Genomic DNA, 23,621 nt, shown 5'->3' with positions numbered 1-23,621 from the left:
ACTAAGTTTACTATTAATTATTAGTAATAAAATTATAATTTTTATTTAGTTTTCATTTATTAACAAAAAATGCATCATAAGTAATTATACTTATATCAAACTCTCAGGAAGTAGCAATGAACAAATTTGTATTGAACAGCAGGGGTGCACAGTGCCCTGATACAACCTAATATATCTTTGGCCTTTCCCTCCCTATTCTTTAGTGCACATATTGCTTAAAGAGCTTGTATTATACATTTCTGTTTTAACAAAGGAGCATTTCAGCAAATAAGTCAAAAAAAACCCATTTTGCTGGAGATCTCAAACACTAGTAAACCAAAAGTTTTACCTGATTAGTAGTACAATGGAAATAAGTGTCCATAACAGTTGCATCTAATCAAAGCATATAGAAAAGACCTGACAAAGATTAAATATATTCAGATATCATTTGGCAGTTATCAGAAGAGAATTCTTGGTAGTCTTCAGCTTCACTTTTAAAGTTCAGAACTTTCCACATCCACACATTCCACACATCATGTCAATACAAAATTAAAAACATAAAATATAAAATTAGAAGATCTGCAATCCAAATATTTAAAGGGGACTTTTATTCATTAGCAAAAATATTTATTCTGTGGGATGACAGCATTTCAGTTGAATGGTTTGTCTCTACTGTATAGTTTGCTGGATTTTGGAGGGAAGAGAGCAGTGCTTATGAGTTTAATAGTTCTATTATAAAGCTATGATCATCCAGTGCTGTGACAAAGATTTGCCATATGCAACTGAAAAAAGGAAAACCCTACAGCTCTTACAAGAAAATAAAACAAACAAAAAAAAAAGAATAAGGAAATATTACAGATATCTTAGGAAGTAATATCTTGCTGAAGACATACACGTAGTCCTAGTTTTTGAGCCTAAACATGCTCAAAAATAAAAGACAATTTTTACAGGATATATTTCTAACCATACATTTTCAGAATGGAAATAACTCTACCATATTCCAACCCGTGCTATGTTTGAACTTTAAATAAAGTTTGCTTGGAATACAACAATCTAAAGTTAACTATATTTTTCATTTACTAAAGACGCCTTTTAAATCCTAATTATTTTCAAAGCTCCATTACCTCCCTTTTGTGCCCTGTGATATATTACATCGTATTTTACACTTATTTTTTCCCCAATTTCATACCTATTCATATTATCTGTACTGAAAGTTTCTTTTTTTTTTTTTTTGCAATAATACCAATCCTAAAAGGGAGGCAAATTTAATACAGATCTACATTGGAAGAGTTTCCTACCGTAAAGACAGATGAAAGTTTTCGCAAGTTAATCTTTAAGTATTTCTTCTACATTCTGTAGCTTGCTACTTTCCTTTTTAAGAAATATTCTAACTTTCATTTCCTTTCCTTTGCCCTTCTTGCTTAGTTTCGTTTTCTCCGTTAGTGAGTCATCCTTTTTGCTGCCCCACCCTCTTTTGGATCTTGAAAACAGGATTTTCACACGTATATGCTAAACTATGTTGATCCTGCACCAGCAGGAATCATAATCAGGAATCAGAAGAATAATATTAGATCTATACTATTTACCAGCCTGTTTCTGTTAATATGACACGTTTACAACACACATTTGATATGCTAATTTATATCAAGCAATTTATAGATTAGCTAATAACAGTAAAGGAAAATCAAAAAGAGCTACAAAAGTATCTCTTGAAATAATAGTGTGAAAGAACAACTTTGTTTACAAATGGAAGCTACTAAGTTAAAATTTAGAATTCAGTGCTGTTATAACATGATTGCCATAGTCTGAAAGCACCTAACAAATCAAAATTCTCACATAGTTAAGGCACAGGAATGGTTTGTGGGCTCTCCATAATTCTGGGCATGAGATAGGCACTAAGTCAGCAACAGCAGGGAACCTTTACTGACCTCAGTTAGAAAAATCCACTCAAAGCAAGCACCTGAATTTTCACTGACAACAAAACCTACATTTTTCCACAATTTTCTTTAAAATAAATGGCAATTTATTGCACTTACAGCAGGAAAATAACCTTTTGAAAAGTGGAGTTAGAGACTTTTGCTGGGGGATTCCTTTGATTGATTTTTTAGTTACATGTATCGTTAGATCCTGAATTATCTTTCAGTAACACACACACACACAAAAAAATCACTCATGAACACAGTACGAAGTTTACTCCACTAAGTTTCACTGTCCCTTTCATCTAAAGCTTTCCTCATACAAAAGGCAGTAAAAATCACCTAGTGGAATGTCAGGCAGTTACCTAAGCTTATGAACAGTCTTTTAAACTGAAAGAATGAATCTAAAGAATCATGAAGCACTACTAGTGTAACGCAAGTCCATTTTGTATTTTAGAGATATACCAAGCTTGTTTAAAGCATACAAGCCAAACAGATACTTGAGTGCCACAAAATCCTGATTTTAAGCATAATTCAGTTAAGAGTACTATTTAACTAACGTTTCTTCCATACAAAAGTAACCTGTTTACAGAGCAACAAAGTAATGGTCTATAATCATGCTATTATATTCACATTACATCAGTGCGTGAGTCAGTGCATAACACTACAATATAGAAAAAACCCCGTATTTGAAGTAACTTTGGCTCAAGCATCTTCCACTGTACTCCATCACACTCTTATTTTAACTGGATCCTCTGAAAGCCAAAGGGGAGCCTATGCCTGAAGGCACATCAACAGGTAGGACTGGGCAACTGATTAAATCCGGTATAACTTCAGAGTCTCACTAACTCAATTCCTCACAATATATAGCGTCCAACTTTGCATTCAAGCAACCACTTCCAACCTTCTTTCAAATCCAAAGTTCTAAATATATTTTTTAACAGCTAAATATCACAGGAAAAGTGCATTTAGCTGTGAAAGGGCACACTTATTAAAACACAGCTGCTACAAAATTCTGTCCACAATATTGAATAACATATTCCACGATGAAGAAGACTAACACACTGTTAGTCTTTTAATACTGCTTGTCAATACCATAACTTACCCTGGTATCATGTTTTTGCTGACAATGGTGATCTTTAGGATCAGATTGTGCTCTCATTTTGTCTTTTTCTATTTCTTTTGGTTCTTGAGAAATGACTAAGTTAGATTCTGAAGAATTGTAGTCTCTAAATAAAATTAAAAAAAACAAAAAAATCTTGTGCTTCATACTTAAAATAATAGGTACTACACACATTGTGAAAAAACACAGGAAAATACAAAAAGTTTACTGCTTATAGAAGTGTGATGGCATAAGCATATTAAGGATTTTGATCACAGAGCCATATTTGATACTTCAGATGGAACAGTCCATAAGCAACCAATAATCTTTAAGTTAAAAAACAAACAATAAAACATTCCATCTCAAAACAACAAAAAACCCTCCTCCTTCCCCCCACACATTTTCTATATAAAGAAGAGGAATTTGAATTAGGGCACATTTTAAAAAAATAGAGCTTGCCCAAGGCCACACTTTATCTGTGCAGTACAGAAGAGGAAATAAGAAAGTAAGTTTCTCCAGAATTTTCAGTTTTACAAAAAGCTCTTTAGAAGTTAATTTATTGCCCTGGTTTTGAATAATAGATAGCACTGGTGCTTCAAAATGTACCAATTAAATTAAAAATGTCTTTCAGAAGACTAGTTTAAAACAAAAGTTAAGGCATATACTGTAACACAGAACATGTGATTATATAATCTCTCTTGCTCTCTCCAGGAAAATACACTTGAGTAAACTAAGTTTTTACTAATTATTACACATATTCATTTTAACCACTGCCAAAACGCATAGATAAGTTTGTTAGCATTCAGTTCTATATATAATTAGGATTCAATTCTGTTTAATCTTGTAGTGAATCTTACATAGCCAAGTTAGCACAAAACAGTGGGTGTGATTTCACTGACATTTTCGGACACCAAAATTGCCCCAACAGCTTAAGTACTTCAAGTAGGGTGAATAGAAAATATGACAAATTTAACTGTTCCCTGTTTTTCCATTAACGGTGAAACTTAAAATGCTGAAGGAAACTACTTGAAAGTAGAACACATCACAAGAGAACTTATTTAGTTCCTAATTCCTCCTCACTAATAGGCTACAGTTTGATACCTGTTTTATTCCTTTATTTTTATCTGCTAGTAAATAATGAAATTTAAGCAGTATCTATACATTGTACTACTTAATCAAATCTTACATTAAGTATTGTTAATTAAAAAAAAAGTAAATAAATCTGGCTGTTGCTTACTTTTTCTCAAGAAGTGATTTCTTTGGTTTCTGCTTATACTGTTTAATACCTATAGAAAATTACACAGGAAGGGAAAAAAAGATTAGCTAACTTCAAAGGAAAGTTGCCAATGAAGGAATTTTGTTATGCTCATGGGAAATCTTGAAGTTAGAAAACATTACCATTGATTTCTTCTAAAGTCTTCCTTAATTTGTCATTTTGTTGACTGAGATCCTTCAGTCCTTCAAGAATATTCTTGCACAGTTCCTGAGCTCTCTCATTAGCTTCCAAAGCCAATTCATGTTCCCCCAGTAAGGAAAGAGCCTTACAGAAGTGGTAATGACCCTAAATGGATATCAATTTAAAATTTAAGTGTTCATTCTCTTTCAAAAAAAAATCTACATCCAAAACAGCTTTATTGCATGGGATAATACAAGGTAAATTTTCACACACACTGAAGTTACCTACTCCACCTATTTCAGGTCAAGTGGTGAATAACCAAAGTTTTCAGTATGCAGAAACAGAAAGAACATTCACTGGGAGCAGCATCTAGCCTCTGGCTGTGTAGAACAGCAAATTTGCTTTTCCCTTAATCTCAGCTACTAGTTTCCAAGCTTGTAACTATCTCTTATTTACTCTTCTTTAGGCCAAGAAAACTAGGAAATAAATTTTAATAGTTATTAAGCATTTTATGCTACGAAGAACTTTGTACATTTTTAAGTATTGCAGTAACACAGCTACCCAAAACAATATAACAAACACCACCTTCTGTCCTTACCTATTTAGTGCACCATCCAATAACACTTGTAAGCATTTCAAAATAACATTTTTAAGATAAAAAGACAAGCAAACTATTTACTTGGCTGACTGCAGCAAAATTCTCAGTCCATTAGATACTGCATTCATTCTTCTCTCGTTAGTGCTTAATGCAGATGAGAACATTTAACATCTACCAAGGTCAACGCTGTAATTCAGACTTTGGAATCTTTGTTGGTTTATAGTACTAAAAAAAGAATTTTAAAATGAATATGAAACTAACCTTTGGCCAGTTGGGCTTCAAAATAGTGGCCCTTTTTCCATCAGCAAGGGCTTTCCTTAAAGTAAGAAAAAAACAGTTATTATTTATATTTCAGAAATGCCTACGGACCAGGGCTGTAATGTGCAAGACACTATAAAAATGTAAAATGAGTAAAAGAACAGTTCATTCACCTATATATAGGTATGATCAAACAATAGTTTTTAGCTGAAGCTGATCTGGGTTAAAATGGTGCTATCCTATTTCACCTATCAGATATTTATTCCTTCTCTCCTCACCTCCACCAAGTCTTTCAGCACCTCTGCATCTACTGCTAGCCATTAACTAAGCTCTATCCACGTGTTCCTTTAAAAATAAAGTCTCAATAAAAAGCAAAATATATTTTGAGGGCCATATTAAAAAGCAGCTATATAATTATAGCTTCAGATTTGAGGATGTGAGTATTAACTGTTGAGCAGAGACTGTAATCTACAAACTCTCAGCAAATGAAGCCAAAAAAAAACATGCCCGAGTGATCCGTTTTATATATATAGTTACAAGGAAAGCAACATGAAGGAAAAAAGAAAAAACACCCAACTTGTTCCATATAATAAACAAAGCTCATAAAGTGCCTGGTCACTAACACTGTTTTTGTAACCATTAAAGACGTTTGTACAGAAGTACATAGTATTTGTACATATGTACTTGTATAGAAGGATCTGAAGGAGGAAAATGAGATGTTCTCTGTTAATGAGAACTGCATTTTAAAGAAAAGCCTGAAACAGCAGAAAGATACAGATGTCTCAATTTCAAGGCTGAGGAGAGACTTCACACTCTCCCTCGCTTTTCTTTCCTTTTCATGTAACAATTAAATCTAGACTGATAATCATTAGACTGACGGAGTCTCAATTATAATAACAGTAAATTCTCAGCTTCATAAGGTGTCCTTCCTCCTTGCCCATAAACAAGGATTTGACAAGAATAACCCCCAAAGGCACACTGACCTCTTCTTCAAAGGGCTGAAAAAAAAATCACAGTACTCATTGCTAAGATTTTTTTTTCCCCCTGTAATAACAACATCTGCCCCCAACAAACACACACAGAGAACTTCTAAATGGAATTGTATACTCTAAGCTGATACAGCTAATATTACTCATTTCACCTAATTTTGGTGTCCGAAGGTAGTAACATCACAAGTATTAGATACTTAACCTTTTAAAATAGCATTTTAATAAGTATATCGATCTGCAATTGCAGGAGAACACAGCATTTCAAATTAAAAACAAGGAGTTACTTACTTGTATTGTCTTGTGAGAATTAAGCAAAGAGCTCTGTTTCCATAAAGAAGATGGTTCGCAGGACTTAAAACAAGAAAAAGAAGAGTCAGTGACGTACACTGCTTGCGAAAATCTTAAGAAAAAAAAAAGTTTCCACAGTAACTTTCTGCAAGCATTCTCGCACAAACATCATAAACAAGTTTCCCTGAATATTCCCACTGACTTACAAGCTCAGGCACTAAGATGATTAGTATTACAATTAATCATGCACTTGTTCGTAAGATTTGAGTCCACTAATGCAACTTCCAGTCAATTCAAGTCACTCAACCTACCTTTTCAAAAAACAAAAAATAAATAAATAAATCAGAAGGAGATTTAAAACTCCTTCTTCAATTCATTTGGCTCTGACAAACATCAGAGCACACTTCCAGTGGTCCACAGGTAGAGCTAGTTTGTTCCCTCCAAACTTAGCTTGCTTGAAGGAGCACAGGGAAGGAAAGAAAGAAAGAAAGAAAAAAGAAAAAGCATGGAAAAGCTAGCTCGATTGTCACATTCATTACTTCTTATTTTGTCCTGAAATTAATGACTTCAGATAAAATAATTCCTAACTGTGAAGACCAAATTAAATTAACAATTCATGAAAACTTCTGGATCACTGGTTTTACAAATCTGTTTCTTATCCTTCTGTCCATGCAGACTCTAAGCAAGCAGTTCTTAAGAACTAAAGCATGCCCCCGAAACACCTAGTAGGAGGGAGATAAACAAGTACACGTAAACCAGTAACCACTTGAAATGCAGCCAAGAGGACGCAGCTAAGCAGAGGAGTATGATAGTTAAGCTAACAAAAGTCATCTCAGATTGAGAACAGGAGTAAGGAAAAGCATAGAGCAGATGAAGTGAGATTCCCTAGCTGCTAGACATTGCTGAGTTATCCTTCACTTTCCAACGGGGTCTTAAAACAAAAAAATCTCTGTAACAAACAGTTGCAACACAACAGCTCAGGGCAACAGCCACACGATTTCTCTTGCTCTTTCGCTGAATCCTGCCCTCCCCAACTACCCTGAGCAGAGAGTTCTTAGTCTGCTCAATCACCTCAGCTACAGCCACTTGATTGAAGCCAGCCTACCAGACTTTTTTTGACTTTTACCTGACTTTTTATGATTCTGAAGCCCACTATACTGCCACAGACGCACCTGAACTTGCTAAAACAGCATCTGCTTGAGTACAACACAAGAAGTGATGCACCAAGCCAACACTGTTGCTAGCTTGCATTACATATAGCCCAAAATGGCAAATGTTCCATCTGTATTGAAAAGAAAAAGAAAAAAAAAAGAAAAAGAGAAATTTAATTTTTGTCTCCTTGCTCCTCTGTAAAGCCTAGATAAGTCTTCTAAGCCTTTCAGCAAATGACTTTGAGGGAGAAATGGAACAAGAATTAAAAAAGGAAATTAAGCACCATCACGTAAGATTAGCCAAGCATTTATTGCTGCTCACATTAGTTCTGCATCATACTTCAGATAAATATTTGGAACAGTTAGTCCTGCTGTTCTGCTGGAATAATATTTAGGAGAGATCACAGAATCACAGAATGCCTGAGGTTGGAAGGGACCTCTGGAGATCCCTGCTCAAGCAGGGTCACCTAGAGCATGTTCGACAGGGTTTCATCTAGGCAGGCCTTGAAGATCTCCAGAGAAGGAGACTCCACAACCTCTCTGGGCAACCTCTTCCAGGGCTCTGTCACTCTTACAGTGAAGAAATTCCCCCTAATATTCAGGCAGAACTTCCCTGTGGTTCAGCTTGTGCCCATTGCCTCTTGTCCTGTCACTGGGCACCACTGAAAAGAGTCCAGCCCCTTCCTCTTGACACTCTCTGTTAAAATATTTGTCCTGTCACATGGGACAACTGAAAAGAGTTTGGCCCCATCCCCTTGACACTCTCTGTTAAGATATTTGTATATACTGATTAAGCTCCCCCCCTCAGTCTTTTCTCCTCCAGGCTAAACAAGCCCAGCTCTCGCAGCCGTTCCTCATAGGGCAGACACTCCAGCCCTCGGATCATCCTCGTAGCCTTACACTGGACTCTCTCCAGTAGCTCCATGTCTCGCTTGTCCTGGGGAGCCCAGAACTGGACACAGCACTCGAGATGAGGCCTCACCAAGGCTGAGTAGAGGGGCAGGATCACCTCCCTCCACCTGCTGGCAACACTCTTCCTAATGCACCCCAGGAGACCATTGGCCGTCTTGGCCACAAGGGCACAATGCTGGCTCATGGTCAATCTGTCATCCACCAGCACTCCCAGGTCCTTCTCTGCAGAGCTGCTCGGCAGAAGGTCAGCCCCCAGCTTGTACTGGTGCCTAGGGTTATTTTCCCCTAGGTGCAGGACTCTGCACTTGCCCTTGTTGAACCTCAGGAGGTTCCTCTGTGACCAATTCTCCAGCCTGGCCAGGTCTCTCTGAATGGCAGCACATCCCTCGGGTGTGTCAGCCACTCTGCCCAGTTTGGGATCATCAGTAAACTTGCTGAGGAGGCACTCTGTCCCCTCATCCAGGTCACTGATGAACAAGTTGAACAGGATGGGACCCAGTACTGAGCCCTGGGGGACTCTGCTAGCCACAGGCCTCCAACTAGAGTCCGCACCACTGATGATGACCCTCTGAGCCATTCAGCCACTTCTCAATCCACCTCACTGTCCACTCATCTAACCCACACTTCCAGAGCTTATGTAGGAGGATGTTATGGGAAATAGTGTCAAAAGCCTTGCTGAAGTCAAGGTACACAACGTCCACTGCTCTCCCCTCATCTACCCAGCCAGTCAATCCATCCTAGAAGGCTATCAGATTGGTTAAGCAGGATTTCCCCCCAGTGAATCCATGCTGGCTACTCCTGACCACCTTCTTCTCCTCCATATGTCTGGAGATGACATCCAGAAGGAGCTGTTCGATCCCCTTTCCAGCGATGGAGCTGAGGCTGACCAGTCTGTAGTTGCCTGAGTCCTCCTTCTCGCCCTTTTTGAAGACTGGAGTGACACTGGCTTTCTTCCAGTCCTCAGGCATCTCTCCCGTTCTCCACAACCTTTTAAAGATGATGGAAAGCAGCCTTGCAACAACATCCGCCAGCTCCCTCAGCACTCGTGGGTGCATCCCATCAGGGCCCATGGGATGACTTGCTGTCAGGTTTGCCTAAAAGATCTCTAACCCGATCATCTTCGACCTAGGGAAAGTCTTCCTTTCTTCAGTCTTTCTCTCCTCTCGTCTCCAGGCTCTGGGATTCCTGATGTCCTTAGCAGTGAAGACTGAAGCAAAGGCAGCATTCAGTAACTCTGCCTTCTCTGTATCCTTCTTTCCCAGGGCCCCCTGGGGAAAAGCAGTGGGCCCACATTTTTCCTAGTCTTCCGTTTGCTACTGATACATTTCAAGAAGTCCTTCTTATCGTCCTTGACATCCCTTGCCAGAATTAATTCCATATGGGCCTTAGCCTTCCTCATCGCATCCCTGCATACTCTGACCACATTCCTATATTTCTCCCAAGTGGCCTGTCCCTTTTTCCATATTCTGTGTGCTTTCTTCTTCTGTTTGGATTTTGCCAGGAGCTTCTTGCTCACCTGCAGGTCTCCTGTCCCCTTTGCTGAACTTCTTACTCACAGGAATACACTGCTCTTGAGTTTGGAGAAAGTGATGCTTGAATGTTAACCAGCTAAATGATGATACTAGAAGTGGCTGTTATAATAAAGTATTTATTACTTCCTTTCAGGTTTACAATACTTATTCCTAGTCATCTTAGATCTGCTTTAAATTCTAAGAGGATTTTTTTTTTTGGGGGGGGGGGGGGGAAAGGGAGAGCAAATGACTACTAGTACCAAGAAATAAAATATAACACAAAAATAAAGGATTTTCTTTCTTTTTATTCTAATTAGGTACCATTTGGCCTCTAAAAAAAATTATTCACATGAAAGTATAGAATCCGAAAAAAACGAATACATATGTGAAATAACAAAAACATAACCAGTTCCCTACTTACCAAAACTCTATGGCTTTCGTATATGACATTATAGCACAATCAAAGTTTCCTTGGGAAAACTCCTCGTTTCCTTTCTGTTTCATAGATTCACTGTTCTGTGAAATTAATATTGTAATGCACTTAAAAAGCATAAAAATAGAAATGCTATACAAATAAGAATACAATTAACAGCAATTATAAAGTAGGACTAACTCAGAAGCTCTCCTGAATTCCAAAATATAGTTGTTACCAAAAACAATTGTGTGTCAAATTGCAAAATAATGGAGTACAGCACAGTCCAAACAATTTTATGCCTTTCAGGAGAGCCCCTGCACTACACCGCCATAGCAAGGAAGACATAGGAATAAGTCAGACTCCTGTAGAAGAATCAATCTACACTAAAGAAATACACGGCAAATAATTTAAGAATATCTTTTTTCTGTGCTAAAAGGATCAAGTCAAACACACTTATATCAATACTAACTGTATTTCCTTGAATTCTGGGGGAGAAAAAATACCCTCTCCAATGGACACTGGCAACATAAACAACTAGCGTTCTGTTTATTAGGTCACGATCTTGTACGGAAACAATTGCTTACTTAAGTTTTTGAAACCTATGTATCACTAATCATTTCATTCTACAACACACACACACACAAATGCATAGTATCTTCTCTTACCTTCCTACAATTTTCACAGGTCACAGCTTCAAATTCTTCAACTAAATTGCAGTCCTCTAATGCAACTTTAGTAACGTAACGTTTGCCTGCAAACAAAATTCCAAAAAACATAATGGGAGAAATAGCAACCAGACAAGAAGTTCATCTTTTGCTGCTGAGTATCATGGCATATTTTATCATTGGAAGCAAAATTTGACATATGAAATAATAGAAACAAATTAAGCAACAGAAAACCTCAAAAGAAAAGGAATGATTTATTATTGGGCAAGACCAGAATAGCTTGTTGCAGACAGTAAAATATTTAAGAATTTGTCTAATTAAAAGCAATTGGGTGAAACTATTTTTATTACACAGAATTTGTACTCTGCTACTCAACTATAAAAAGATTATTTTCTTTACATGCCAAATCCAATGCCCACAACTCAGTTATTTACTGTGACAGTTAAGTTAGAATACATACACACAAAAGGTAAGACCAGAATACAGGCCATTGAACTGTTGCCAAAATCAGCATGCCTGTGAGCTTTCTGACACTAACTATTTCATAATTACAACATAGGTGACTCTCCTCACTATTGTGTTTTTTTAAAGTGTTTATACTTACATTCAACAAAGAAAATTTCAAGACAGATCCAACCATAATCACCAAGTTTCTCCAGCTTCTGCAGAATACTGACATCACCTGTATACCTGACCCAATCAAGGGCATCCCCAACATCAAAGAAACCCTATTTTAAATGAAAGGAAGGAGGAAAAAAAAAGCGGGGGGGGGGGGGGGGAGAAACAGAAACAGTAACTATGTCTACGCAAAGCACAGTATTTAAAAAATAAATAAAATCTCATTGACAACATAATGCGAGTATTTCATGTATAGATAACAAACAATATTACAGCACCTGCACTGTGCACTTCCTCCTGATTTGTTAGTCTTCCAAATATTTAAAACAGACAATAAATGGCTCACAAGTATTTTACTAACACATAATCTTATATTACAAGAAGACATAAGAGAGAAATATGTTTAACAGCATTTATATTTAGAAACATTTTATCAAATATCTGGAGAACTTAAACACAGATTAATACAGCATATTCATTAAATAAAGACAGACATTTCATTTTCTGCAGGAGACAGGGAGCCATCCAAATTATAAATCTTGGTCTAGAATTTTTTTTTTGATGTATATTCATAAAATTGCTTTACTGTGAAGTGACAAGATTGATTAAAGAAGTAACATTCTCCAGGCTGTTAATATGCAGGCAGAGCCAAGACTTAATTCTATAATCTATTACTCCTCTCCTATTCAAAATATATTTAAGTGTTCAAGTTACAGAGATTAATTTGAAAGATTGAGATGTGTGAACAATATTTGTTGCCTGCGATATTCTCACATTATCTGGGTCTACAGATTTTGAAAAGTAATTTAAAAATCCACATGACTAAGACAAATCTCACTAAAAATAACAAGTACTGGGTTATCCAGCAGTAACATACAGTTGCACCCATTTTATTCCTCCTGTTGTTACCATCAGGTATGATACGGTCTTCAAAACTTCATTTTTAGCTGTTACAAATCATGTAAGCCAAGTTAAATGAGCAAGTTGTGAGAAAGGAACAAGGGAAACTACCAGCAGATACTGAAATGTGATCTCGGCTCCAGCTACACAACCTAAACCAACCCACCATGTTGCAGTAGCAACCTCCAAGAGAAATCATTTATTTTCAGCCTATGAAGTACTCCCAGAGTTCTCACTAATCTTAGTGATCTTACACAGATAACATTTATTTCTCAGGTCTCGTCACGCACAGATTTTGGATATTTGTACAAATATTTTGTTTGTATCTACACATAAAAAAGTATTCTTCTTAAAAACAATGTGAGAAACTTACATTTTCTATTCTGCTACCAATTCTCAGTATACCACTGATAAAAGGTGGAACGTTCTGGGGGAGACAGAGAGAGAGAGAGAAAGAGAAAGAAGTTATTAAGATCTGATAATTTCAGTTTCTGTCTGCTTAGGTTCAACATTCTCTGTTTTGCTTGAATGCAAGTACCTTTTGGACAGTTGCTCTGGTCCATCTCAAAGTTTCAGGAAACATTCTAGTATTCAGTAGCAAAATCCCTACTGTTTTGTTGAAAAATAAATAAATGCAGAAGTGGAAATAATAAACATGTGGATGCCATGGTTAGGAAAACCAGCTATTTTAACCACTTCTGCAGTTATCTACGTACTGAAAAACCAGTTGATACTTCCAATGAAAGACATCCAAAATAACAATCCTTTCTCTCCTCAGATCTTCTGATCCTCCAAATACATTTTACTACTGGACATACAACCTTTTATACAGAGAAAGGGAAAGGCTGAGGGAGTAAGAAAAGGGAAGCAGAAGTAAACACAGAAATGGGAATGCACCAAGTCCCTCTAGTATAACAACTGAACAGGAGACTACCACAAGAGGAAGAAGCACAAAGCCCCCATTACATGAGATGAAATGAAAAAATAGCAGGGAAATCCTGAAGTACAAGGAGGTGAAAATAGAGCGCTTTGTCAGCCTAAAGGAAAAAAACAGTAAATAGAATATAAGGAAGTATGAACCCACAAATGTGACACTGTACATAATTATTCAATCATGATAAGCCATGCAACAGTAAGGGGAACTGGAAAAGTAGCTTGAGATTGAAAACAATTTCAACAAATCATAATTCTTAAGAAATACATCATACTTTTTATTTAAAATCCTTTGACCACTAAAAACTTTGGTTATATCATTCTCTCCTCTGCACTATTATGCTGCTGTTTTAAGTCAACAACAATAGTAAATTTTAAATATAATTTTCTGAACGAAGGAAAAAATAATCAAGAAAAAAATTATTTATAATTTATTTATAAATTTATTTTATTTATTTAATTTATTGATCAGGGAAAAGCACCATTTGCCTCGTTGATACAAGTCTCTCATGAAAGTTTCTTATATAGCAATCTAAAATGGTCTTGGTCAAATGCATTATGCACTATACAAATATTTAATAAAAATAATTACAACTCTAACAAAGGCCAGGGCACCACACTTTCTAGAAAGTGGAACTCAACTGACTGTCAAGAAATCTCTTCCCTCCAAAGAGAAATGTCTGATCTTAGATATAATCAGAAACTGCATAAGGTGAAGAATTAATTGCTTATTACACTTGAAAACACATACAAACTTAAAACATGATACTTACAACAACCTTTTTAATCAAATCAACAAGGTCTTCCAAAAACTCCAAATCATAGAGTCTCTTCCAATTCTGGTCTAGAATCTGTGAACTGCTTAAAAACAAAATAGGTTATTATTTAGAAAAATAACGCTATGTTATATGGTCTTAACTACTAATAATATTCTTCTAAGATCTAAGCAAATCAACAGCTACAAACTCAAACAAGCTCTTTGTAGAAAGAAAATCAAAACCAGTTGAGGAGCATTTGGTACTTTCAAAATATAGTGCATCCATTCAAGTCCTTAAATATACACTTAGATTCCAAACTTCAGAAACTCATTCTTAATATTTTCATCCCTATGCTCAGAAACCGTGTCTTCTGACTTTAACTTATTTAGCTCACTGTAAAAACATTAAGACAGTTTATGATTTCCCTAATTTACCTGTTACTGAAAGTGTACATAAATCTTTCACAAGTAATAAAAAAAATGCAAGTGAACCACTTTAAGAACACAATTGCTTACCTCCAATCAGCTACCAAAGAATTACTCTCACTTTTGAAGAGAAGTGGCCAGAAGATGCGTATTTTAATAATGTTGCAATATTCTCTTAATATGTCAACCGGTTGACTGCACCATGCTTCACAGGGATCAACATCTTTAATTAAAAAAAATAGTCAGCAGTTAGTCTATCCAATTCAGGCATTACAAATAATCAAAGTGCAATTAAACATTCCAAAAACATCAGTTATTTCCATAGTGTATCCCTGTGTATCATCTAATTAACTGAAACAAGATGACTTGAAAATTCTAAATGTAAGTGGTGACTTGCATTGTTTTTCAGTCCAGGGAGAAGAGGGAATCTATACTGAAGTGAGACGAGAAAACTGCTGGCAAGTTTTATATTCCTTGGCCAATGAGTGGTCTCACTGCCTTCTGAATTACATTGAAGAAGTGTTGCTTGCTTCTAATGAGGAGCCTAACAAAGGCTGTGAGCTGTTTAAAGGCTATAAGGGGTGCTACTATCAAGACAAAAAATAAGCTACTTCTAGCTATACCTGTTTAATTATTTTCTGTAATAATTCAGTAGTAGCATGGCATGTAGCAACAAGGCACAAACTCTGCAATTTTTTTTCCTCCTGAGCCCTTTCTTTGTGATGTGTTGCTCTTTCAAAAATATAATCCATTTTTCTTGGAGACAATCTTTTATGGATAAAGACTCTCATTTGACTGTTGAGGATATCAACTGCCCTCAGAACAGAAGCAGTAGCATCTGAGAGTTTGAATATATACAAAACCCAATTTTACACAGGTGGCTGCATTCATCTGAGTTTCCCACGTACTAGATGTCATAGGTTTCCATTTTGTATATTGAATAATTTTGAAGAACTTGGTATATTGTGTAGCCATCTACTTTTCTACAACTAACCAAAAAAATCAAAGAGATAAGGAAGGAAGGAGGGAGGGAGGGAGTTACAGCAAAGAGATGAGAATTATTCCAACCCAAAATATAGCAATGCTTCCACTCGGAAGAGACCAAATAATTTTGTATGTATGGAGAAAAAGTAAGAAAAAAAGTGAAACAGCAATCCAAAGATCCACATGCAGCACAGGAATTGCACAGTAAAAAGTTATGTAGAATTAGTTTAATTTACATACCTGTTCTAGGTTTATGTGAAGAACGCTGTATAAATACTCCATGACTCTAAAGATAAACATGTTAATTATTAACACAGTATATCCTGCAAACACATTACATCAACTACAAGCAACAACTACTTAATTAGTCCTAAATATTAAACCAGTATAAACTCCTTACATCCGTGGAAAGGAGGAAGGTATTTAGCTTTTAGGTTCTGTCATCAATTCCTTTTCTGAAAAAAATGGTAGTTATTACAGATACTTTTGCTTTCAAACCACATATTTGGGGGACCAATATCAAAGATGGTCTATAGGTATGCCTTTATAAGCCAGTATGATGAAATAGACAAAAAAAAAATCTATAAATCAAAGGAGCTGTTGCTGAGGAGTATACTTTCATGTCACACACTTTTCAGGGGGTTTTACTTTGTACTAGTTCAAGCGTTGTCCCATAGACTGGGCACCTATTAGAAGTTGATGTACATTACATATACTCCTGAAAGCAACTTTTGGTTTAGTTTCAATCCACGTGAAGTCTATCAGCATGCTTCAAGACCTCTCTGCAACATAAACTAAAACATGGTAACTGGGAACAACTAGTATATTTGCTTCAGAAGTGCTGTATCTTTGTATCTTATGCCTAGCATCTTATGCTATCACAAATGTTTAAGTACATCATTCTGTCCACAGCACACAAAAATCTTTATTGATATCAAGAATTTCCCATGAGACTCATTACTCTGTCTGTATCAGTCCCTAGTTTGGATACATTTTTACAAATAGGTCATTTTATCTATGCTACATATTCTGCATGAGAAGAAGAATTGTAGGCCAGTGAGTTTGTATCTGGCAACACCACCACTTAGGATAAATAACCTGTAACTCCAAGTAGCAAAAATGTGCAACTACCACACTGTGTTTTAAGACTCCTTAGGCATAACAAAAAGGAAAGTATCCTTGGAAATATTAAAAGAAAAGAATACTACATTTTATGCAATAAAAATTAACACCTAAGGTGAATGGAGGCGTTATTGGATTCAAAAAAAACTAGAATACAAAAGATGACAAGAGCAAAGAATATACAAAGACTATACAATTATTTGCAGTCTTGAGCTTACATGAACTAACTTCTGAATACTTGGTGATTAAGGAACTGAATACACATGAAACCCTGAGGTGTACCATCCCAAACGCAGACTAGACACAAAGCCAGCAGATTAGTAAAACTGTGTTAGCAGGATCTATATATCGCTGTCTAGTTTTACTTATCTATTGCAAGAGAATAATTTACAGAGGTATACTATATCTTTGCAGCACTTGAAGTTCATCAAGATTAGTAATCAGTCTATAGATCAGGCCTAAGTATAAGCCTCATTAGATCATCTTGCAAGTCTTTCATCTAGTTCCAAACCCACTTACCAGTTCACAACAAGATTTATCACCAGCATAAAAAGCCAAGGCTGTAGATTCAGATTCAGACACAGGCTCAGCCATCGTGCTTAACCCTGAAAAAAAAAAAAAAAAAACAGAAAAAAAGATAAGAAGCACGTCGGGGTAGGGGGAGAGGAAAGTCTCAATTTGCAACAGTTTCACCGAAGATAAGTATTTGTATTTTTATGTGACATAATTAGTCTTAAGGAAAGTAACCTAAAGCGTCAGATAATTGCTCAAATTAAAAACCAGTTAAATTAAAAACTCTTAACGGTCTTGCAAGTCCGTGGCCCCCGACAGTACTCCTACGACCTCATGCCGAACAGCCAGGAAAGCGAAGGGCAGCTTCCACCACCCGGGGAAAGAGGCAGCACCTAAGCCGTATTCGCCAAGCCCGAAGACAGGGGATTTAAACACGCCGCACCCGTGGATATCTCTCCTCGCCTAGGGCCCCGCACCGTCGCCGCTCGCCCTTCCCCGCCACGGCCGCCGGCGGCGGTGGCCGCCTCGCCGCCACTGCCCGGGCCCGGAAGCAGCGGGGCTCTCACCAGCGACGTGTCGCAGCCGGACGGAGCCGTGGCCACCGCCCAGGCAGCGGCGCCGCCCCGCTCCCGCTCCCGTCCCCCCGCCCCGCCCCGCGGCACCGGCCCCGCCGCGGAGGGGCTCCCGGGGGCCCGCCGGGGCCGCAGCGCTGGATGTCGGGACAGGCGCTACCCGCCGGGGGCTCCGGGAAACGGGCGTCACCCTCCCGGCCCCACGCGGCCTGTAACGAGCGGGCACCGCGCGGCGAAGGGTGGGGCGGGGGGGGAGGGGCGCGCCCACCACTCACCGCGCCCGCCACGGCCAGCGCGAGACCAACCGCCGCCGCTGCCGCCGGGCCCACGGCTGGCCCCTCCCCCCGCACGTGCCAGCCCGCTCATCAGCCTCCGCCCCGCTATTGGCCGCCTGCCTTCTGACGTCAAGGGAGAGCTTTCCACCCTGGGTGAGACGCGCGGTGCCACCCCTCCGCGCGCCGCGAATCCCGTGGTTGCTGCGCATGCGCCTGCTTCCCAGGGGCGCTCGGAGCGGGCGGGGACGCCAGAGGCGCACCTTCTCCTACTGCGCATGCGCGAGGTGCCAGGTGCCGCCACCCAGCGGAGGTAGGGTGGGCGGATGGGCGCTTCTCTTCCCCGCTGCGCTCAAGGGCGCCCTGGGTGTGGTTCCCTTCCTGGGGAACTGGAAAGGAAGGGGGTGGAATGACCTAGCCGGCCGAGGCAGGCGAAAGAAGGAAGGAGGAGGTGGAGGAGGGAGGGCTGCGGGCAGGACAGGCCGCGGGAGAAAAGGGGTCGGCAGCGCCGCGGCTGCTGCCCGTCCGTTGAGGGGTGCGCGCGGCGTGCCGGGCTCTGCGCATGCGCACCGCCCCCCCCCCCCCCCCGGTCAGGCCGGCGGCGCACGCCGCGGCGGGGGGTGGTGGTAAATAAATGATTTGTGCGGTCTTGCTCCCTGTAATAGTATGTAAATCGTAGCGAAGCCTGTGAGTGATGCTTCTTTTCTTTCATCCTCCCGAAGTTAAAGGGGAGAGACCGGCATGGTTGAAAATTCTCCAGCCCCGTTGCCAGAAAGAGCAATATATGGATTTGCTCTTTTCTTAGGATCGTGGTTTGGCTTTAGTAAGTACATAGGGTATTGAATAGTTCACTGAAAAGTGTTGCTGTGCTTAGGAGAAAAATACAGTTCCAATAAGACCCATCTAAAAGAGTTACAACTACAATTTTACTTAGCAGATCTGTTACAAAAATCTAGCATTACCTTTTGTGATCCTATCATGTTTTGTCTGTCTTTAATACTATTATGGGCTCAAATGCTCATTTGAAAAAAACTCTGCATTCTAATTTTAGTAACTTTTTTACTTGAATTGCATATAGTGTTGCTGTTCTCTAACCACTGTAGATATTTAGCCTACAGCTAAATGTCCCCACCCAACCCCCAAGTGCTAAAACCCCAGATACTTAAGGTTAGGGGATATTTGGTTAATAGCAATGGGAAATGGCCAGAGTTGTGTTGGCTTTTCTCTGCTGATGCAATAGATGCTTTAGCATTTCATTAGGGATATTTTACATGCCCACACAAAACTAGAGAGGATGAACACTTTTTCAACGAATGGAAAAGTGTTGTAAATACTTTGTAGTTGAACAGTACAGTAAGATCTTTATGCAAGTCTCACATTTTTTGGAGGTGGCAATGCAAATAAGTCAGCTTCTGTTCTTCCCAGTGTTAGTTCTATGGAGCAAGCCACTGCAGTTCCAGATTTTGTCTCACTAAACTTGTTTGGCTACTAAATGGTTTATTTGGGTTTTGCTGAACTTACTGTGAATTTGTTGTTGGGGAGAAAAATTTTCAATGTTGGTTATGTTAATATGAAAATTGCTATTAAACTTACCAAGAGACAGAAAATATTTTCAGTATTTTTTTTCCTGAATCCAATTCTTCCATCCTAGCCCTGCAGTTCTGCCAACTCTTCTTTTAGTCATACAACTCACTGTATGATCACTTTGTAATCTAATATGCTCTGTATGCAGTCATTTGGCATGCTTTTGCAGAGTATTTTAGTCTTGTAGTTCCAAGGCAGTGCACAAAATTCTGCCTACATAGGCAATCAAAAACTAAATATTAAAGTAAATACAAATATGGTAGCATATAATTAGCTACAAAACATTGTCCCTATACTGGACAGGTTTTGTGTATGAGTTGTGTATTCTACCATATCATGTTAGAGCTACTTGAGTTTAAATTATATAAAAACAAAATACTATCACAGTATGTATTGACATGGAAGTATTGCTCTGAAACTTAAGAAGAGTCTAAAACAGTATCAGTTGTACTGTTACGATTTTTTTTAATTATTTTGCGCAGTTCTGTATCTTATCTGGGCATACGTTCCTGAGACTTGGCTGTTCTCACTGGGACTAACATACTGGCCTCAAAAGTAAGTTCAAATAATTAAACTCTTAAGCCTGAGTATGTATGCATCTATAACACCATGAATTAATTTTGAATAGCAAATAGAAAAACTATACATGTATCTTTAAACAATAGCCTTGCATTTAATCCATTTTTCCCTGATGATAAAGGGCTGGTTGTTGTTTTTGTGAAGCATTATTTTATGCCAATAAGTAATTACTATAAGAGAAAACATTGTGTAATGAAAGAAACAGTATTCATTTCAGTGTTTTATGGTAAGTTTGAAAATTTATCTTAACCAAGTTTGCCAGCTGAAATACAGTAGATTTTAAATTGTATATAAAAAATAAAACCTCTGTATAAGGAATTTGTTTGATTGTTTATAACGGACTGGTTAAAGTTACTCTGTAGTTAATAGTCGTCTTGGGAGGAACCAGGGTCCATAGTGGTGATATTTCTTTCCATCCTAGCTAAGTTTGTGCTGGATGCAATAACAGCCAGTACATTAAAACTGTTACGTTAATAGACACTTTGTTGTTATGATATATAAATTTTAAAATTTTATTTCTCAGGTACTGGGCAGTTGCGTTGCCTGCATATCTACTAGTTGTTATAGGAATTGGCTATATATTACTTTTTGGTATTAACATGATGAGTACAGCTCCACTCAACTCCACGCATAATATTACAGGTAATTTTATTGTTATTCTTTGAGGATTTTGATAGTTAATTGACAACTTTTTATATCTGTATATATTTATTTATATGTTTAAGTAATATGACTCAGATTTTAAGCTTTTCATTTTTCAGCTGAGTTAAATAGGAGAGGAGTTCCTGGAAATACTTACAGTCTAGAGTGAGAAGATAGCCATGAGCTCGACTCTTTCATCTTTACTGTCTTTCGGCAGTGGTTTCCAGCTAGTAACAGGCATCATGAGAGAAAAGGAACGTAGGCAAGTGAAGTTCTCCTAGTCTTGTACCATACATTACAAACAAGTGAGGAGTGTAATAAAGGAAGGATATGAGTACAAGGCAATGGCAGATGAAGTAAGGTGTGCAGGAGTAAGATTGGTGTGCTGAGGATGCTGCAGTACTGAGGCCTCATTAGATAAAGGTCAGTAATGCACTCAAAAAAAAATTTTTCAGTTTTTCTTTTGACTTTCCCATAGTCTCTTTCTCCAAATCCATTCTAGGCATAGAAAATATTATCCAGACTACTGCATCTTTTTCCACATGGTATTCTGTTTGCAGATAACATTTTTTGGTTTAAAAACAAATAAACAAACAAACAAACAAAAAAACCAAAACACAGCAAAACTTGCCAAGGAATGTAACTATTGCTTATGGGGTAGGCAAAAGAAATTGCATCGTTTTAAGAAACTATGGATGTAGTACTAGATTATGATGAGCTGCTCAGGAAAAAAAAAAAAAAAACAAGGCTGTAGTTCAAATGCTTTACTTCAGTGCTTCTGCCAAAAGCTGTAGTGCAGTCCTCCGTGAGCTCTTAGCTGCTCCCTCACAGTCATCTTCTCACTTGGTGCTAGGTCAAATTTTTTGTGTGGCTGTATGACAGATGGGATGGGGAACTACTCTGGTTGAAAAACAGCTATTTTTATCACTCCCCTTCCCCTCACCTCGAGGGATCAAGTTTCCTAATTGTGTTCAACATGTAATTGGAAAAATGTTTGCACTAATACAGGGAAGGGAGCTGTGTGGTGATGGCAACAAGCAGCCAACATGAAGGGAGGATATACTGCATCTTGCAGTGGAAATCCTACTGTAAATTGTTCAAACAGCAGCCTTAGCCATTGGAGAGGGAAGAGGGGTTGGCTGTTTGTTTGTTTGTTTGTTTTTCCTGTGCGTATTTATTGTCATACAGAATCTCAAATCAGGCAAAATACCATATAGTGATTCCAGCAGGAGGGCAGACTTATTTCTTCAGTGACTTTGTTGTAAGAATTTCTGAACTACTATCGAATACTTTAGCAAGATGGAGAGCTTTTAGCAATGCTTACAGTAGCTAAATGCGTAAATGTTGCAATATGTAGCGTTTCTTTAAAGAAAAAAGCGTCTTTAATATGCAGAATGTATTTATTTTGTTTCCTGTAGATAACTATGCAAAAAAGCAACAACAGAAGAAATTTCAAGAAGAAGCAATTCCTGCATTGAGAGATGTTTCCATCAGTGAAGTAAACAGAATGTTTTTCTTTCCTGAAAAGGGCATCTGTGATAGTAGTTAATTGTATTTAAGGTCTGTCTGAATAAAGTATTGGTAGCAACATTACAGAAATAAAAAAGAAAATCAAAACCTGTCCGTGCCAGGAGAAGAAATTTTCTGCTGGTATAACAAAACATTTTTTTTCTGAATTTCTAACTTGAATTCATGTAAACATATTTGTTGAGATGGCTTGGTTTTGTTATGCATAGGCCTTAATAATCTTTTTGATTCTGAGAATATTGCCACATTAATTTAACCGTTCTTGTGATTTGAAAGAAATGATCTGTTACTTATAGGCCATTCGTATATTTTCCCTGTCAGTGTAAACAAAAAAGAACTTGAGCCTAACTCATTTCTATTTTTCACTGAATTCAGAGAGAGCAAATGTACTCTGTTAGAGTAATGCTTGAGAATCTTAAAATCTTTTCCCTGTTGTTTTTGTTTTGATTTGGATTACAAGTCACATTAAAATGAAGTATTTCCATTTTGTATTTGCATTTGTAAATATTAATAAAATATAGTTATTTATTTTCACACATTTATACTTGCAATTTTTCTGTGGTTATGTAATACTTGTCTTCGGTCAAGGTGTATGGGGTAGATTTTCTTACACTCAGCAATCTATGTTGATTTTCTGCAAATCTGTTAGACTTACTAAAATACTAAGATTACTGGAAACAAGGAGTGTGAGTTGTAAAGATTTTCTGCATCAAGTTCTAAAATCTTTTTATATATATATATATATATATATATATATTCATCCTCTAAAAATATAGAAAACTATTACTAGAATCAAAGAAATCTGGTAATTCAAAGGAATGTCTGTAAATAAAGGAACTCACAGGTTCATCTTACTATGGTCTAGATTATAGCACAAAGCATATGTGCTTGTTTCAGCAGTGGTTCAGATATTTCTTAAAACAGTGACTTTTGTTTTCATTTGTGCATTAATAAGGAGACAGACAATACATATTTATTTTCTTCTGAGAGTCAAAAATCTAATTATTACTGA

General features: G+C 37.7%; 2 protein-coding genes across 10 annotated transcripts in view; one reads left to right on the top strand and one right to left on the bottom strand.

Annotated features, from left to right (window-relative positions):
- The window catches only part of TTC3 (tetratricopeptide repeat domain 3), a 62,233-nt gene extending 43,896 nt beyond the window's left edge, over positions 1-18,337 (bottom strand). For 6 of the 8 annotated variants that reach the window (XM_062598829.1, XM_062598853.1, XM_062598870.1 and 3 more), the window contains exons 1-14: positions 18,281-18,337; positions 17,440-17,525; positions 16,039-16,084; positions 14,905-15,037; positions 14,405-14,492; positions 13,072-13,125; positions 11,785-11,908; positions 11,181-11,266; positions 10,522-10,616; positions 6,527-6,589; positions 5,253-5,307; positions 4,396-4,558; positions 4,235-4,283; positions 3,001-3,124 (exon numbers count right to left, since the gene is read on the bottom strand). In XM_062598829.1, coding sequence (XP_062454813.1) covers positions 3,001-3,124; positions 4,235-4,283; positions 4,396-4,558; positions 5,253-5,307; positions 6,527-6,589; positions 10,522-10,616; positions 11,181-11,266; positions 11,785-11,908; positions 13,072-13,125; positions 14,405-14,492; positions 14,905-15,037; positions 16,039-16,084; positions 17,440-17,514 — 1,155 coding nt within the window. In that variant the 5' untranslated portion in view covers positions 17,515-17,525; positions 18,281-18,337. Of the gene's footprint in view, positions 1-3,000; positions 3,125-4,234; positions 4,284-4,395; positions 4,559-5,252; positions 5,308-6,526; positions 6,590-10,521; positions 10,617-11,180; positions 11,267-11,784; positions 11,909-13,071; positions 13,126-14,404; positions 14,493-14,904; positions 15,038-16,038; positions 16,085-17,439; positions 17,526-17,875; positions 17,956-18,280 lie in introns of those variants that run through there. The other 2 variants (XM_062598846.1, XM_062598839.1) reach the window with 2 other exon arrangements.
- Positions 18,338-18,501: 164 nt separating this feature from the next.
- Positions 18,502-23,145, top strand: PIGP (phosphatidylinositol glycan anchor biosynthesis class P). Of its 2 annotated transcripts, none has more exons than XM_062573619.1 (5): positions 18,502-18,590; positions 19,000-19,100; positions 20,344-20,416; positions 20,964-21,082; positions 22,501-23,145. In XM_062573619.1, the coding sequence occupies exons 2-5, from the start codon at positions 19,019-19,021 to the stop codon at positions 22,629-22,631; spliced, it is 405 nt and encodes a 134-aa protein (XP_062429603.1). In that variant the 5' UTR covers positions 18,502-18,590; positions 19,000-19,018; the 3' UTR covers positions 22,632-23,145. The 2 variants fall into 2 exon arrangements, with proteins under 2 accessions (XP_062429603.1, XP_062429596.1); XM_062573612.1 differs by lacking the exon at positions 18,502-18,590 and adding an exon at positions 18,758-18,812.
- The last annotated feature ends 476 nt before the right edge of the window (positions 23,146-23,621 follow it).

This window comes from Rhea pennata, chromosome 1 (genome assembly GCF_028389875.1).
Source record: "Rhea pennata isolate bPtePen1 chromosome 1, bPtePen1.pri, whole genome shotgun sequence".
NCBI classification, from domain to species: domain Eukaryota; kingdom Metazoa; phylum Chordata; class Aves; order Rheiformes; family Rheidae; genus Rhea; species Rhea pennata.
Note: the sequence above shows the minus strand (reverse complement) of the source record. Positions and strands in the feature narration are given on the sequence as shown.

What these genes read in the sequence shown, in the direction of transcription:
- PIGP (XM_062573619.1), top strand. Translation starts at nt 19,019, where the DNA reads ATGGTTGAAAATTCTCCAGCCCCGTTGCCAGAAAGAGCAATATATGGA. An exon ending in CTAACATACTGGCCTCAAAA is followed by an intron (nt 20,417 to 20,963) that starts GTAAGTTCAAAT and finishes TTTATTTCTCAG; the next exon opens with GTACTGGGCAGTTGCGTTGC. An exon ending in CTCCACGCATAATATTACAG is followed by an intron (nt 21,083 to 22,500) that starts GTAATTTTATTG and finishes TGTTTCCTGTAG; the next exon opens with ATAACTATGCAAAAAAGCAA.